The 18848-nt window shown below is 39.5% G+C and overlaps 1 protein-coding gene across 1 annotated transcript in view; it reads left to right on the plus strand.

The window, feature by feature from the left end:
• Positions 1 to 17840, plus strand: part of LOC149287219 (phosphatidylinositol 5-phosphate 4-kinase type-2 alpha-like) — a 51949-nt gene extending 34109 nt beyond the window's left edge. The window contains exons 3-10 of the mRNA XM_089493156.1: positions 1708 to 1804; positions 7831 to 7983; positions 10436 to 10582; positions 11701 to 11739; positions 15258 to 15371; positions 16031 to 16274; positions 16640 to 16743; positions 17760 to 17840. Of these exons, the coding sequence (XP_089349282.1) occupies positions 1708 to 1804; positions 7831 to 7983; positions 10436 to 10582; positions 11701 to 11739; positions 15258 to 15371; positions 16031 to 16274; positions 16640 to 16743; positions 17760 to 17840 (979 nt within the window). The remainder of the gene's footprint in view (positions 1 to 1707; positions 1805 to 7830; positions 7984 to 10435; positions 10583 to 11700; positions 11740 to 15257; positions 15372 to 16030; positions 16275 to 16639; positions 16744 to 17759) is intronic.
• Positions 17841 to 18848: the final 1008 nt, after the last annotated feature.

Below are 18848 nucleotides of genomic sequence, written 5' to 3' on the forward strand. Positions count from 1 at the left end.
TAGTTAAGGCTGTTCTCTTACAGCATTTCAGACCCAAAGAAAAGTGAAAATTGCAACCCTGGAGTTCAGTGAGCTATTAACTTATGCCCAGCAAACGCTCAAGTAGTTAAGTCCCTTACCTTGGTAGTAAATTGACGTATGTGGCGGATTTGACATATTTTTTAATGATTTAGGCATGAGCAGCTTATATTATAAAGCACTCTTGGCTACTCAAAACATTTCTATCAAATCTATAAAGAATGCCCCTACTTTGTCTCTGTCTGTACTTTTTTTTTTTTTTATTTCTTTATTAATCGGGAAAGTGTTACTTGAAATAACAGTAGTAATGTGCAATACGACTACAATCAGCATTACAAATCAATACAATCCATAGATGGAACATGAGTAAAGACATCAATATCACGTCAGACACAAATAAATGAATGACAATGAAAAACAGAATAATTTGCGTCAGTAGATAAAGAAATGAGGTAAACAGGAAAAATTAAACAGAAGGCTCTCCACCTCCATAGCCGGACCTCCATAGCCGGACTCCCCTGGACCATCACAAAATTCCCTGCCCTAGCGCGATCATCCCTGGAATCAGCCCCAAAGACCTGGATGCAGCTCACAGTCCGTGTACTTTTACATCTATGGGGCTGATGCTCAAACAACAAGTAAGAGGCTTAGTGCGTTCAAAGCATAAAAAAAAGGAAAAATGTTGCATTTCTGTGTCTCAAGTGACAACTCTTCCCATCTTGTCTTCATTTTGGGAAGCCCATTCTTTGATCTCACGATCAGAGCTGTATCTTTCAGCTTCTAACAGTTTGCTCAGAGGCCAGAACTGACAACAGCTTAAATTGCATTCATCTCTGCCTGGTTCATCACCCAGCTTTACAAGACTCTTCCCTGCCGCAGATTCCAGGTCTTAAGGAGTTTAAGGATCTTAAGGGTTCCTTCATTAGTTCCACGTACAAATACAAACTTGGTATTATTGTTTTTTAATAAATATATCTTTAAGAACTTCTGTTTAGGTAAGCAAGATTCTGTGTTGTCACAGCTGATATTTCGATGAGTTGTGTACCCCTGCTTTACAAGCTTTACAACAACGACCTATTATGAAAACCTGCACCTTAAGAAAATGCCCTGGTTTTCTTCTGGTTTCTCACACACGTTGCCTTGTGTTATTTGTATCAATGTACAATAGACAGCCTGTTTGTTACTTCCTATGTGTCTCTGTTGGGACAATAAAAGACCTTACAAATACATGACTTGTACACACAGTGAGAATGGTGTTACCGCACAAACACCCAACTATTTGTTTTCTTCCTAGATTAATCCTCATTTTATATTTGTCCTTGTTTTTTTGGCATATCTTTAAGGAACAGTCAATACCAGGCATTAATCCCCCAGATCCGCCCATCACTTAATGGCCACCCTCCATATTGTCTTCTGCTACGGTGAACATCTCTGGCCTCTTCCAATATTTACCTTCCTTGTTAGTATTAAGCGTGGCTGCTGTTGATAATCTTCTGTAAATTTTTCAAAATCTCACTTTATGTTTAAAGGATTTTTGTGGATTTGAGAGATTTGCAGGTTAGCATCATGTTAACCTTTAGGGCAGGTGACTTTTAGGTGTCACCTAAGATAGAAACATCCTTCTTTAACTGTAAAAACCATCAGATCATCTAGAATACTTAGCTAATTCTACTTTTTTTCCTGTTGCAGAGAAAACATGCCAAGTCACTTTAAATTCAAGGAATATTGTCCCATGGTCTTCCGAAATCTGAGGGAGAGGTTTGGAATAGATGATCAAGATTTCCAGGTAGGACGCTTTTCTATTGCATTTCTGTTTTCTCTTTAGTGCAAAAACTGTGCTCACGCGGGCCGCTTAAGTATTAAAGACCCTCAAACGGCAAAAGCCAGCACCCCCCTTTGGGTAGCAGGCCCTTACGAGTTGGAGACTGTACTTGGGATATCGCCTGTAACTCCTCTACATTGGATATTTGTATGATTTTTTTCTATATGATTTAAAATTTTTGGTAAATCATCTAATTTGAAAGCTCAGTAAACGTGCCTTTGTGTTTATATATTTAGGCATCTTACGTTATTAATATGAGCTGTAACAATTAAAGGTGACGGCTGCTCAGAATTAGCTGCCGTTTCAGCATTCGCTTATCTCCCTGTGTTCTCTGGAAATCGGGTTTCGTTTCCTGTATAAACAGCAGGAAGAGAGAATAAAAGGGGTCGCATCGCATTTTACCAGGTTTCTGGCTATAACGATGGAGCCGTTTGTGGTGACCAAGCGTACCCGTGAATGGAACCATCGCCTATGGGGTTTATTCACTTAGCATGACATTATGCAGAGTTGTGGTTTCAACTTTATTTCACTATTCCTTGGGGCCAACACTAGCAGTTTTCTCCAACAAGAAGGGCCAAGCTGGCCCTGTATAATGCATAATTCAAATGGTTAGGAGACAAGCAATCTCCATGATTCATTATACAGGGGCTGTCAAGACCTTCTGGAAGCAGATGTTCCCTGGCGATGGACCTTCATAATATACCGTATTGTCCGCTTTTTTCATGTGGCCTATAATCGGGGTTTTAGTCCCATTGGAGGAACGGAGGAGAGGCTGTCCGCAAAAAGAGCGAGTCACGGGGACAGCCTCTCCTCCTTTCCTCCAATCGGGGGGAGCAGATGTGCGGCGGGGGTGGAGACTGAACACATGGGGACGAGCGGTAGACAGCGGATAAGGTAGGGGACAGTAAATACTGTTTTAGCTTCCTAGTAATGTCTTTTTTATTATTAAATAAAGTTTAAACTTTAGGTGTGTGGCATTTAATTCGGACGATACTGTATAGTGAAGTGACATTTGAGAATGAAATGTATGCCCTTTCTATATATAATTGCTTGATCGTGCATACATTTCCCAAAATAATAGTTTCTTCCTATTGAAACAGAAAAATCTATTTACAAATTTGTGTTGAATGTGTTTAAACCTTTAATAGAAAAGAAGAGAAAGCTCAAATAATATTTCCTCTAAGTGGGGAAAGCACTGCTACCTGTGTATAAAGGAAACTCGATAATAAACTATCATTTTCACATAACCGACCTAGACGTCGTAAAAATGTCCCCGATTTAATTCCAAGACAAGCATGTTCTCAGACAATTGCCCGGTGAGTCACGCTTGACTCATGATTTTCAGGCTGGCAGCTCTGCCTCCGGTTGTATTACGGAGCGTTTATCCTGTTAGACTGACATCGTGAGATTCGTATCTCTGTCTAAATCCCTGCAGGCTTTGTGACAACTGAATTAAACGTGACCTTTTACACAAAACCTAAACTTACGGATATTTATTCATTAAACGTACCGAGCAAATGAGCAGGTAAACTGCCGGCGTGTGTGTAATAGGCTGTGTGTAAAACAACGGGCGTTCTACCGCAGAGCAGATATATTTGGCTAGTGCTTTAAGGCAACATCGATACACACTACCATTCAAAAGTTTGGGGTCGCTTAGCTGTTTTCATGGAAAGCAAGAACATTTTGAGCTGTAACATAATTGCAAAAGGGTTTTCTAACCATCAATTAGCCTTTTAAACCTAAACTTGGATTAGTGAACACAACACAGGCGTGATGGAAGTAATGAAAGGCCTCTGTACGCCTATGGAGATATTCCATTAAAAGGCTTATATCTTGAAACCCTTCCAAACAACTTGTGGTGAGTTAAATGATGTCAGATTGTAGTTGTGGGGACTTTCTGACCCCAAGACGCAACTAACTTCTGCAATTCTCCAGCCATGAGACTATTTGGCCGCTCAAATCATCTTCTTTACAGTGCCTTGAGACAATACGGACTGACGTCCTCTTCCAGGTTAATTCATAACATTTCCAGTTGACTGGAATTATGGCCCTGATGGTGGAAAATTCCTTGGTCTTACCCATTGTGATGAATGACTGAGGGAATTTGTGTTGTTTTCGATGCCAGTTCCGTTTTTGTTCATCACCAATTTTCAATGTTCGGTTACAATTCGGCGGCTATCAACGAAAAGTTTGAATTCACTTAGTGTTATTAAAAGTCGGCTTTTTAAGTTGAGCTGATATATTCAAGGCGCTTGGTTTGAATATATACAGCTTTCCCACAATTTATGCCAGGGATCACAGGGAGACGGGAGTGTTTCTGGAGATGGTAATTAAAGTCTAATTGAACCGTGACTCATATTTCAGATGAGAAGAGACTTTATTTCTCATGCTAAATTAATCCTATTACAATGTATGTTAAAGAATTCCAACCTCATCTTATTTTTGTGTTTCATGTATCATTATCTCAGTCCGTTCACAAGACACGCAGTGTAGAAAAATGCTTTATTACGAGTGATTTGGAGCTTGTAGATTTTTTTCTGTTTCCACTGGGCGTTGTTCCCTGATAACCACAAAATAGTTTCTTTTAAATGTGTCATGAAGGTGTAACAGGTCAGCGGAAGACGCTTGCTAGAAAGAAACCACACATTTTAGAATTTGAATAAAATACAGCACTAGATCAGAGTCTATTCACTAAAGGGAGAGCTGGCAGGAGAGCTGTGCTTCAGCTCGTTGACTTCACTATACGCTATGACATCCAACAACAGTGAGCTTCTGCTTCATGGCGAGCTTGGCTGGTCCTGGATAATATGTCGTTAAGTCTCCGCATCCCGTTGAATTATACATTATACGGGGCCAGCTCTGCTCTTCCTGCTGGAAAAACCAGCTGTGTTCGCCCTTCATAATAGTGAGAAAAAGGAGTTTAAACTACAACTCTCCTGTAAACTGCCCTCACAACTCTCCCTTTAGTGATTAAACCCCACATACATTATTAAATGCCACAATGTATATTGGCTTCTCCCGGGAGGCCTTTCTTGCCCCAGTTGGCAGTAAGGTATTATTTCATAGTGTTCCCCACTTTTACCAGCTTCACTATTACACAATGTCGCTGGCAGTTATACATGGCAGGGAATTCGCCCAGTGACGTGGATTCCATAAGCCCCAGAGCGTTAGAATGTGCAGCTCTATATTATACGAACCTGGTAAAGAACATGGCGCATGTTGAGAGTGTTCTCATTTAACCATTACTTTGCGGGAGAGTTGAGCATTTCATTTCAATCACTACTTTATGCATCATTAAGGATCAACCCCAATAAGCTTATCCTACGAGAGAGCTGAATTGGCCCTTCACAATGCATAGTTAAATCGGTGAAACGTCTTCCCCGAGATCATCCCGTATTAAAGAACCCTCCAGCCGTGGCGTGCATTCAGTATGTTGGCTGGAGTGTCCATTTAACATCGTATTCATTCTATATCATGGACTGTGCAAACAAAATGCTTTTCAATGGAACGTCCCTCCTGTCCTTGGAAAGCATAAGAAACAAGCAATAAAAAGCTCATGTTACTAGAGTGTAAAGAAAATCGTCAGGAAAGGGTTAACTTGTATTTCCTGATCTGGCTGCTTGTAGAGAGGCAGTTGTATTTTGGCTTTGATTAGGGCCGTTCTATGCCTGCCTTGGGATGATGGTCTTTACGTGATGTGACTCCGGGTCACTGGGTGTCTGTTCTTCTTCTTCGTCGCTGCGTGTGTTATCACGCTCGATAGATGTCAGGCAGATCAATATGTGCTGGGCTGGTTATTACATCCTGTATGTTGGGCTTCTGGTTAAATCCATTAAGTGTTTCTATCAGCGTATGCCTTATCTGTATGTACAGAGCCGGTATACTGTGTGCGTCCAGATGGCAGCCCTGTGCAGTGATGAATCTGTAGAGCACAGAATACGTGTACGTTCTGTTATATATAAAATGATTGAATGTGCTTCAGTCCCCTAGTCCAACTTCCCCGATGATTTGCAGTCAGCTGAGAACTCCGTTCTTAAACGTTTCTCTGTTTCTTGGCAATTAAACCTTCAGAAAGAGGAACAAAAATGGCAGATCTAGAGAAATGAAAAACCCCAGATTTACAAGAACTGAGAATCGCAGAGTTTTCTGATAACATGCAAGCTGTAAATATATGCATGGCTAATATATATTTTCCAGAAAAAGTGTCAACCCTACTCTGGAATAAATAAGGTTCTGGTTCTACTATGAGTAATGTTGGTTGAAAATTCTTAGATCTAAGTCCATCAAGTTCAACCCTTCTACATATCCTTCCTGCTTTTGATCCCAGTTAAGCATTTTTCTTATTTTGCCACTTAAGAGAGAAGAAAATCCTTCTTGGCTCCAAAAGGCAATCAGATTTCTCCTGGGATCGAGAAGCTCTAAAATAATACAGTTTATTCTATCATTTATAGCCCTGGCTCATATAGTACAGAATCGTTACAAAAGCGGACCTAGATAGTCTCTATTTGACTTGTTAGCCAATAAATGTATCATTCTTGCCAAATCAACTCTTTTTACGGCTAACATGGGACAGCTCTATACCTTTTTTTAAAAAAAACACAAAAACCCTGTATGTTTATACATCACTCACCGTAGTGTTCAGTGACATTTCAGATATATATATATATTTTACTAGAACATAAAGTAATCAGATAAAAATGTTGTATTTAAGCAGAAAATGATGTCATGCACGGTCCTTTAATTTTTTTTGGTGCCCACACGCCACCTGCTGGACATTTCTTGTACATCTGCGAGTTTTTGGTTTCCCCTCCCCCACACACCTCCCCAGAGACCAGCCCTTTCTATAATATGGTAGCGCAGAAAGGAATGTTTATGTAGCACTTAAAGGCATATGAATATTTATGAAACGATTAATGCAGCCTTCAATTTAAGATGATTATACGGTAAAATAATGGCATCACATCTGGAATATAGCAAAGCAGGGATTAAATTAAATGTTTGTCCACTCGCAGCCACGCACCATCAATTTTTATTGGGTACTTAATGATAGAGTAGAAATGTTCGCATCATGATTAAATGAAATATCACGACTAGAGAAGATATTTGACGGAATGCAAATAGTTAAAGTATGCATGGATTTTTCATGAATGGAAACATTGGAATTCCCGTTGTTTCTATGGATTTGTTTTATTGGGGCTCAGATTCTTGTAGTAAAAGCGGAAATCCCATGAAAAGTAATCGCTGAGCATTAAATACAGTGCCATATACAGTAATGCAGATTATCTGCATGCGGGTAGGCGGTCCCGCTGATTGTGGTGGGCGGTCCCTCTGGTGTGGCGGGACACACGCCATTGTTGGAGGGGGAGTGGGGCGGGGAGTGGGACGTGCCGCGGCCTGGAGGTTTCCCGTAGTGCCCTGGAGACCCTGAGAAGCGGCTTCACCTGGAGTCTCTGGGCAAAATCCAGAGTGTTCCCAGGTATGGAGAACATAGGGCTGAAACCACAATTCTCCTGCAAACCCCTGTTTGATGAATAGACCTATAAGCCATTTAATAAGCTTTTTTTTTTTTTTACTGATATCTTATTTCATTAAATGAGCATATTTTAAGCACATTTACTGCCATATAAGCACATATTAATGTGCGTTTTATTCCAGCAGAGGTTATCTTAAAATCAGTAAAAATATGAAAACCGACAGGGGAAACTTTTGGAATTTTGAGATACGTGTTCAGTGTATTTGCCATTTGTCGAGCTCCCCTTCGTTTTGTGACCATAGATTTTGAATAATAATAGTCAAATATGGGGCTGTTACAGGACGTCTCTGATGCAAAGTCTACTAACTGAGGCCTGCATTTCTACACCTCAAGCCCACTGAGTGTGATGGGAGTTGTAGTGCTGCGGAAGCCTGGGGGGGTACAGATTGTGTGTTTCGGAATATTTAGCGGTTTTGTGTCCCGTGTTTCGGCATACTTTGCGGTTTTTATCTTGCAGAACTCCCTGACGAGATGTGCCCCTCTAGCTAACGATTCACAAGCCCGGAGCGGCGCGAGGTTCCACACCTCCTGTGATAAGAGGTACATCATCAAAACCATTACAAGCGAAGACGTCGCCGAGATGCACAACATATTGAAGAAATACCACCAGGTAAATTAAACCAACAAACTGCTTTTATAGGCAAAAAATAATTCCTAAAACATGTGTTTATCTGTTAATTGTTTTCATACTTCATAAACTATATAAAGCATGTCGTTATTTACTCCTGGTGTATAAATAAATGATAATACCATTAATAATAATAGTGATAATTACAATAATACCGGGCCTGAAGAGAGCGTCATCTATGGTACGGAATGACTGTAAGAGGGTCACCATCAGAAAGGTGCAGCCAGTTGTATGGGGGTCCAACCTGTGGGGTCCCCACTTTAATCCCATGAAATGCATTTTTAGAGATTAACATGATGGGATGGCAGCCGGGCCCTAAATTAATACTGGGACCTTACAATTTCTGGCGTCCGCCCTGCCCACTGACGTATTTTGATAAGTTAGAATGATTGTGGCTACCGGGGTGCCCAGCATCGCAGTATAAATAGAGCATAAAGTATATATTGTAATTTAAAATATGAATCTGGTGCAATGCATGGAGCCAGTGGATTGCATGAGACAGCAGCAAATAGATAAATGGACCTGGACATCTTATTGGTTATATCTAGGGCTGCAACTAACGATTATTTTCATAATCGATTAGTTGGCCGATTATTTTTTCGATTAATCGGTTAATCGGGTAAAAAAAACCAATATGCACATTTTTCGTTTATTTAAAATAAAAACGTATAATTTACAATGGCATTTCACGATTAAAGCTCTATTTTAACAAGAACCCCCAAAATAGCAAAAAAGCTTTACTAGTAAATATTCATGTAAACTATTTTTGCCCAGTTTTGCCCAGCTTGCCTCTCTGTCCCAGAAATGCCTTATACCCCCTATATGCTACTCTGCCCCTATATATGCCTTATACCCTCCTATATGTCAGAAATGTCACTGTGCCCCCTTATACCCCCCTATATGCTACTCTGCCCCTATATATGCCTTATACCCTCCTATATGTCAGAAATGTCACTGTGCCCCCTTATACCCCCTATATGCCACTCTGTCCCCTTATGCTGCCCTCCTTTCCCTTTGCATTAGCTGAATGTTATACGGTGTACTTTAGCGGAAATCCTTAGACTTAACAAAAATTCCGATGTGTTTATTCTGGAGTGAAGGATCTACACACATATAATGCTGTCATACTGTAGTAATTGTAGTTAGGAACTATTTAATTAAACCAGATGTATGGGCAGAAAGTATACTTCCTGCCCATGCTCAGTAGCATTCCCATGAAGGTCAATCGGTAAGGTCAAATCAGTATGTGTGCTAGCAGAACACCAGTGTTCAGGTATCCATTGACTAAACAGGAAGTGCCACTGAGCACGTGCAGGAAGTGTACTGAAGAATGCTCCCTGCTTTCACTGGAGGCAGCTGGGGGAGGAGTTAAGTGGTTTGTGGCGGACATTCTGTGTCGTCCTTTGTGATGATCACCACTGTCTGATGAGAGTCCAGTCTCCCCTCTGTCAGCAAGCATCACCGGCACTCAGCTAACAGAGAGAATATATCAGCGACATTGTTTAAATGCCTGGATGAACATTTGGCCGTTTGTTTCCTGCTGGGTCACAGCTGACACGGCAAAGAACATTCTGGTGCCACATAAAGCTGCGCTCAGCAGAGTGGGCGGAACAGCACTGTTTGAAACAGCTGAAGAAATATGCGGAAATGGTTATGTTTTTTTCTTGTATTATTTTCCCTTGCGATATGTTTGTCGCATGTGAAATGAATCTGCATTTCCAAAGCCACTAAGCTTAATAAGTGAAGATCTGTGCTTCGCCTTCATAAACTCTCACTGCTCCTTGAGGCACATTTCGGCTGAGTGTGGGTTCATCATCTCCACGCTGGTCAGCTGCCAGCTATGGTATGAGAAACACAGGTTTGGATCACGCCGCAGGTTATCACGTTAAAGGTTTAACAGCACACACATGTCTGCGTTTAATGACTGCGTTTGTATTACGCCTTGTTTGCCGGTGCATAATTTAACGCAGGAGAAGCACTTTCTCTGTGGAGAGATGCACTGGGTCAAGGAAGGGACACCCGCAAACCTCTGTACGATCTAATAAGAAATAGAGATGGGTTTAATACACTGAATATATCATACCAATAGAAATGCTCTTCCATAGCGGAGTAAGTCGCTCTAAACATCGAAACATGGAATTTGATCAGAACCATTAGGCCCATCTAGTCTGCCCATTTTTCCCGATCTAAAGACTCAGATCTTAATCAGTCTTGTCTTAGATTCAGGAGAGCTTTATGTCTATCCCATTCATGTTTAAATTCCCTCACTGTGTTAGCCTCTACCACTTCTGCTGGGAGGTTGTTCTGTCAATCTACCACCCGCTAGGATTCAAAGCGTTGTATGTGTGTTGTGAACGTGAAGTTATTCTCCATAAACATATTTCTTTGGGTTGCTCATCGGTTAATTATTGTGACTTTCTGTATATTCTTGCAGTTTATAGTGGAATGCCATGGGAACACGCTGCTCCCGCAGTTTTTGGGCATGTACCGGCTAAATGTCGATGGATTAGAGACATACATGATTGTTACGAGGAATGTGTTCAGCCACCGCCTCTCCGTCTATAGAAAATACGATTTAAAGGTAAGAAACCATCCCCACGTTACCATATTTTTGGATTATATGCAAATTGCTATTTCCAGCCAAAAACAAAATAAATAGAATTTTATGGATTTTTGGGATCAGATTTCAGCATGCAGGGAATTCAACTTAAATTTCTCATTTTTCTTAATTAAACAATGTTGTTAACATGTCCTTTGTTGAGTCGCCTGTAATAAATCCGGTGGGTTTTTTATATCACACTATTTATTTATAATTTCTAGGTAAAAAAAGCATTAAATCACATTTAATGAGATATTAATTGTGAATTGGAGTTAAATCCAGATAAGAATTCAGACACACATTATATTTCTGTTTATATAAGCATTGGTAATAAAAAAGATGCATGATCAAGGTCCCCGCTCGGGGTATGTCACCAGACCAAGGGGGAATATGCCGTCCATGTGGGCCGCTGTAGCCATTTCTCCATCAGCACTATGGAGTCACCATTCCTTCCCCGGAATTCCTGAGCAGAGGATCGTCGCTGAATGATCTTGTCCGTACAAACGCATGTAAAGAGGATTTGCCTTCATGATTTAGCAGACAGCGCTCTCCATCTCTCTGGTCATCATAACGTAGCTTCATGATTTTTCGCACGAGCGCCCCGTAACTCATGGATACAAAGCTGCCTTGGGCAGAAAAAAAAGGGAAAAAGTGGTTAAAAAATAGCCTAAAATTCCAAGCTTTTAAAATCCAATCAGCGGATTCATTAAGCCTTCCGTGTTCTGTATGATATGCCGTCTGTTTTAGAAACCGAGTGCCTGAATCCCAGTGTAAATGAACTAAAACTGAAACAATGCAAAATAAAATATAAAAAATAGCATTTTCTTCAAAGGATAGAAACTAAAATAGCCTATGTTATTAACAATAAATACTTTTGGACATGTAATACATTTAATGTAATCTAAACTGATAAGAAACTACTTTCCCAGACGCATCGAGTAAATTTGAGATAATGACTAATGAACCCATTGGCACATATATTTACATGAAAAAGCTTAATTGTTTTAATCTAATTTACATGTATTTAATTGTTTTTATAAATAGCAACAATGCATCACATTTTTTTTTTAATGTTAAGTAATTTCCTTTCTGTTTCCCAGGGCTCCACCGTAGCTAGAGAAGCCAGCGACAAAGAAAAGGTACTGGGGAATTTTATTCATTTTAATAGAAATTATTTTTGTATGTGTTTTTATGTAATTCCAACTGCATGTGGCCTGTGATTGGAGAAATTCTTGGAATTTGGAATAATTTTATATTTGTTTAATCATATCTGTTGTGGAGATGCTAGAAAATAATGTTATGAGATAAAATTGCTGAGGAACTGAAATCTACAGAGTACAAAGTTCCTGATGAAGTCACCATTGCAATTAAAGTGTTTTAAGGATGGAAGTAGAATATGAACATGTCTTCACGTAAGGAGCAAAAACCAGACTCGCCATACGATCTATTGCTTTAAATACAAAAGGCGGCTTTTAGGCTAGGTTTCCACTTGGGTTTTTTCTGCTAAAAACGCCCATAATAACGCCAATTCAGCCAGATGTTAGCTGTTCTTCAATAGGAAATCGCACAATGCCATATCCACTTGGCGTTTTTCTGTTTGGCGTTTTTTCTGTCCTCTTTGGCGTTTTTCTGCTTTTTTGGGCTCTGTGGCAGTTTTTCAGAATCGCAGGTTGTTGACGCTCTGGCGTTTTTTGCAAGGAAATCTTGGCGTTTTTCTCCAATAGAAGTCTATGGGAGAGAAAAAAAACGCCATGAAAAAGCCATGTGGGTTTTGCCTTGGCGTTTTTTATGGCGTTTTTTTCCACAGTTACAATGCAGAGGATGGACCCAGTATCTGTGTGTCCTACGAGAAATAGGCTGGAAACAAACAGTTTCACACAAAACAAAGTTCATATTGAATTTTACACCATTTGGAACAAACATGCCATTACAAACAAACATACGCGACGCATCAACTGGATCCTGCCTGCCAAAAGCAACAGCAAACAATTTGCACCATCATTTGGGGCCAATCTTCCTAGAGGAGCAGACATTCGGAATAAAGCATGCCTTACAAACCACAGAAAAGAGACAAAAGGGTCCGCCGGGGCGTGTAAGTAGAACTCTACCAAGGAAATGACATCAGGAGGGGGCAGATACTTCCAACGTGTAAAGGCTGGAAAAACTGCTTAAGGTCAAAAAAGCAATTTCCACAGAAAGGCTAAAACGCCAGAAAAAACTCCAGAAAAAACGCCAAAACGCAGGAGAATGCAGTGGCAGTTTTCCTGGCGTTTTTCTTGGCGTTTTTTATCAAGAAAATAACGCAGGACAAAAACCCATGTGGAAACCTAGCCTTAAAATAACAATTACTTGTATAAATCTGAAGCAACATTTTAAAGGTGCTGTCCTACTGAGACAGAACACTAATGTTAGCAGAGTGATCTAGGCAGTTATACAAATTAAAGTAACCAGATGTCTAATTTCATAATTTCTTCAATAGTTTTAAACATTTAATAACTATGTAGACCCAATATGTGCCGCTACAGCAACAAAACATTTAGACTTATCATTTTCCTTTCACTGTGTCACATGACTGCAGGTGTAAAATATTATTATTATTATTTATTGTTTTATATAGCGCCATCATATTATCAATATGTTTTCATAATGTGTGAAGCAGGAGAGTTGCTGCCATATAAAGGGGGGAAGGAGTGAGGCACAGATTCTCTATCGTTAATATTACCCCTTCTGCTGTGTTTGGGAGGTGGCAGTACCCGCTGGTCACGTGATACATCTCTCTCGTTATCACGTACACGTCACGTACATCTCTCTCGTTACGGAATAGCATTTTTTGATTCTCCCTGATGTGATTTTCACATTCACAGATTTTTATATATATAATCAAAGCCACAATTGCAGACTTCGGCAAACTCTGGCCTACGTTTGAGACTCAATAAAAAGTTTGAAACTAAAGGGACCATTCAGTTATCATATTCATTAAAGTGCATGGAGTGACCACTTAAGAAATATAGTGTTTGTTATAATGTGAAAAAATGCAATAAATTGACTTTACATAGATTATGATACTGATTTTCAGGGCTCGTCATTATATTGCATTAGGACAAAAAATGTCATTTCTAATATAAGAATTTGAGTGATTTTTCCGAGGCGGTTCTTAGTATGTGTCCCCGGCATTGTGGCCAAAACACAATGTTCCCATACGTGATTTATATATGAGTACAGAAAATGACAAGGGAATCTGGCAAATGCTAAGCAATGTCTATAGAAATGTATCCTAAAAACAAAGGTGTAATTGGTAGGAATTGCCAGCGTTTGGAGACTTGAGAGGCAGTTTATGTTCTCAGTAGATTGGGAAGAAGCCATAGCCTCCGGACACGTTCGTATTCTTTCGCTAGATATCTTGTTTAGTTTGGCAAATGCAGCATTTCTTGCATGTTTATTTTTGGGGGGGGATGAAATCTCTGTAGTGGAAGGCAGAGACGTGGCTCTGCAGGAGAAGCATCAGGACATTCTACAACAGATGTCTTCTGGGCTTCTGAAATGACATTGACCAGTTGTCACATTCTTGCATCTGTTTTGACTTTCTTCTTCCCGCAGACGATTTCTTTGATAGAACAAATCTCAGGAATCCATGGCAGATTCTGTCTCTCCAAAGCATGATAGGGAAGCATTTAGCATCCCTGGTGGCCTGCCTGGTGGTGTAGTTCCAATGCAGTATAAAATTAGAGGTTATCGTTCAAGTTACTTCTTCTTTAGTACTGACAGTCTGGGCAGACAGCCAGAATTTAGGAAGTGTGGAGCTCAGTAGGCAATTAAGTAAGAAGGGGAAAGGGAAAAAAGATGACTGCCGACAGGTTAGAGACTGAACATTGTGCTAAATGGATTTTTTTTTTCAAACAAATATTATTTAGCGCACAGTGTCCATTGTTACATCTGTTACAAATGTGTTCCTGTTATAAAACCAATGCATGTCACTGGTGATGTTTAGGATCCAGGTACTTGTTCAGCTATCGTGGACACAGATCTAGCATAGACAGTCGGAATATTACTCCTACTATGATCAGATCTGATTAGAGTGATCTAGAACATGGGAGCAATAATATCACAACACCAAAAAATATTGAATTGACTGCTATGGTAGCCATAACATATGTTAGGTAATGCTGATAAACATTTTTTAATTGGTTTGAATCATTCATTTTAAAACCTTTTATCGGACCCATTTAGAAAAAGATCTAAAGTTACATATGGTCTTCTTTAGATCAAATAAAGAAGAGACCTCTGAGATCCTAAAAGGTTATGGATAGGTACAGCAATTAAAAGGGCCAACTTAAATATTTTTTTTCTAATACAGCTACATCCACGTTTTAAAAAATTAACCTAAAATGTATCAAGCGTACATTTTCTTACAAAAATGTCTTCAGATAGAACCAATAGTATATGGTCATAGTATCAGGTCCCTACCTGAAGCCATGTGTTCATAGTTGTCCTTAAACACTACAGATGCAACGCTGCCCCTACCTCACGTCTCCTATGACCGTGTACATTGTGCTTTGCTATTATTATTACCATTAAAACCATCAACTTGCACGTATTTGGTCATTTTTATTCGATGGCCTGTATTCTTCTATACTCATGTTTGCTTGTTTCCTTTAAGGCCAAAGAACTGCCAACTTACAAAGATAATGATTTCATAAATGATGGCCAGAAGATCTGTATCGACGAGAACAACAAAAAGATGTTTCGTGAAAAACTCAAGAAAGACGTGGAGGTAATTTCTTCAGTTGTAGACCATGGGTTGGCTTTTACTGGACTATTCAGAATATATTCTTCATACTCGGAAAAGTAATGTGTTTATTTGAAACAGAAGCCTGTAATGAGCTGATTGTTTTGTTTACTGGAATTCTGGAAACCACACTTTAAAAAAAATAAATAAAAAAAAAATCAACAATAGTCATTTAATTTCAAAGAATAGTTACTTCCGCTCTTACAGACTACAGCAATGACGTGTCCAAAAAAAACATCCCCTGGTGGGGTTTCCAGGCAAGATCAGATTGGCAGGCTTTTTGTTGAGGTGCATATAATAAGGTTTACAGTTTTGACCCAAGGTCACCACCCTATATTTATTATTCCATTTTAGGCCAGGGTATATTAAAATATATGAATTATAGGCATAGGAGTAATTGCCAGCTCAATCACACAAGCAGAAATTGGGAACATTGGCAGTTACCTACTAATAGGGACAAATCATCATCACAAATCATAGCATCCTCCATAATAAATAATGATGCATAAAGGGATGTTGCTTTAATTGGTCTCATCCTTGTCCTCATTTTTTTGTTTTTCATTTATGTTTTATTCTTTTCTTCTTTGAGTGTGCCAACACATTCTAGATACATCATAACGATGTTGACTTCTGATGAACTTTAGTTTTTAGCTCAGTTGAAGCTGATGGACTACAGTCTGCTCGTGGGAATTCATGACGTGGAAAGAGCTGAGCAAGAGGAGGTTGAGAGCGAAGACAACGAGGGTGAAGATGAAGGAGAAAGCGATGGGACACATCCCATTGGCACTCCACCAGACAGCCCTGGGAACACGCTGAACAGCACAAGACCCCTAGCTCCAGGGGAGTTTGATCCAACAATAGATGTGTATGGAATTAAAAGCCATGACAGTACGTTGCACCTTTGTGCCACCTATTAATGTGTGTTTTACATTTATTTAGCTATAAGTAGTAAGACAGAAGTATTGTAGGTAACATCCACAATTACACTAAAAATCAAAAAGGTCATGTGATCTCAAACACTCACACTCAGTTTTGGGTCAAAAGATACTACTGTAAGGACTTAGTCCATATCATTACATGTTGATCACAGTTTATGGAAGAATGGAGAAAAACATTTTTAATTTGTATATGACCACATATTATGAAATATAAAAGTATTAGAATGCCAGATCGGACTTTTCTGTACTTGGCTAACTCCAGCAGCGTACAATTATATAATACTGAGTTAATCTTTTTTTTTTTTCTTTCTCCAGATGCACCAAGGAAAGAAGTCTACTTCATGGCCATTATAGATATATTAACTCACTACGATGCTAAAAAGAAAGCAGCTCACGCAGCAAAAACTGTAAAACATGGTGTAAGTATTGATGCTTTCACAGCTCTCGGTTGTAGGTCAGCAGCGATCCTTCTCTAGGACTTTGTAGGTTTGTAATGTTTCTGGAAATCAAAGTTGCTTTTGTGGTGTGCCCATGCAGATTATATATTGTGTTTTCAAGGACAGAGGGGGCATTTTCTTATACCATACAGACTGTAGTCAATCATTTATTTATTTTTTATTTTCTTTTTTAAGATTTGTATTTATTATATGTTTGAAAGAGAGAATATTTGATCTCTGTTGCAGCTGATTGCACAGTGATCAGGAAGCGGGGTCCTATAGCACTTTACTAACACTGTTACCTCTTTGGTAGCCTCCATTTACTACTAAGCCGAGTCATGACTACCCCTTCTACTAGCCTTAAAGATTGTGACTGCAAGTTACCCTTAAGAGAAGAGCGCCACAATTAGACATGAAATCTGTGTACGTTGTCTCTCCTTTGCCCAATGTCTGTCCAACTCTGCTTTTTCATATAACCTTTACTTTCCTTCTCCCTTACCCCGAGCCAGTTCTCTTCATTCAAGCCGCCTCTCCCCTCGAATACACCCCCTCTGATCTTACCTGGTCTCTATCATCCACTTTTGTGCCAACCCTAACTTACATGTTGTGTAAATCCCTCTGCACTGGATCCTTCAGGTCTTCAAAAAGCCATCCCTGAACCCTACTTGCTGGTCAGACTACAGCCATATCTCTCTACTTTCTCTCACCGCCAATGGCTTGTGTATAGCCGGCTGAATGACTGAACTGGCTTATTTAATGAAAAAAGTCCCTTGATGAAATCATAAAGCTCAGTATTGCCGGATATAGGAATCACTGTTTCCCATCGTAATCTGTTATTTCACGTATGTGCAGATTTGCCTAATTTACTGCTGAAGCCAACTGATTTTGGAATAAAGTATAATATTAAATATATTATAAAATATATAAATCAGGCTAAAAGAAATGTGCAAACTTTCTTTCTGTTGTGTCGATTAACTTAAGTATATTTTCATTTTTAGGCAGGTGCAGAGATTTCCACTGTTAACCCCGAACAGTATTCTAAACGCTTCTTGGACTTTATTAACAACATTCTGACGTAACCTCTCCTGTTACCAATGAAACATCGTAGAAGGAAGAAAAGATACCGATGCAACGTGGGTGGATAGATCAACAGAACTCTCTGTATCTAACGCTCGCCATACACTGAGGATCCCCAATAACTTGCATCTTCTGGCAAAGATGGTACTCGCAGGGATTACAAATCTCAGTCGCTTCCTACTTACCTTTTGACTCGATCACGTTTCAGAAAAGAAAGATAAACCAACTCTACAACGCGAGTTGCGTGAAAGCAAATGCACAGACTGTAACGATATTACAGACAGATGAAGAATTTCTTATCCAGCAACACAAATGCATGTTTATTAAACCGGTTTAATGCGATAAACTGTAGATCAGTTTATTTTATTTTTTAACCTAGAGTGGTGAGGGTGGTATTTCATTACAGAGAAGAAGAGAAAAGAAAAAAAGTTGGAATTGTACTTTTTTTCCAATCTGCTTTTTTCTCCTCTCACCGCAATTCAAACTCTTCACATTTAAGTATAGCTTTCTGAACGCTATCCAGAAATCAGAGGCAGGGTTACTGAGGACTACAACCACGGACGCTTCAAACTTCATTTCTACTCTTTTTGGACTCATCAGTGCTATAATAACGCCTTGTTACACGTCTGCACTCTTTTCAGCGTAATAATCTGCACTCAGACTTCGGCCATAACGTATTTGGTCTTAAGGAGGCTGTCGGTCCCGGTCTGTGTTACGAGAGCTTTAAGCTTGTGTAGTTTTAGGCAATACTAATAACCCAGAAATGTAATAGTTTGGAAAATGGCAATGGGACATAAAGGGTTATTTTTTTAATGAAATGTAGGAATGGCTGAATTTCTTCTTCATATTTTTCCAGCCTCAGAGCTGTTCCCCTTGTAAAACGCCCCGGCGGTTAAGGGGCTCATGGACAGGGGGTAAGGAAAGATTTTTTTTGAGATTATTGTTTACATTGTTAGAACTAGGGCATTTTATTAATATTTCCAGTGTGATGCCTAAATGTCTGTATAAAA

The sequence above is a fragment of the Sceloporus occidentalis genome, unplaced genomic scaffold, assembly GCF_023333645.1.
Source record: "Sceloporus occidentalis isolate IW3139 unplaced genomic scaffold, rSceOcc1.0.p SCAF_63, whole genome shotgun sequence".
Taxonomy (NCBI): Eukaryota; Metazoa; Chordata; class Lepidosauria; order Squamata; family Phrynosomatidae; genus Sceloporus; species Sceloporus occidentalis.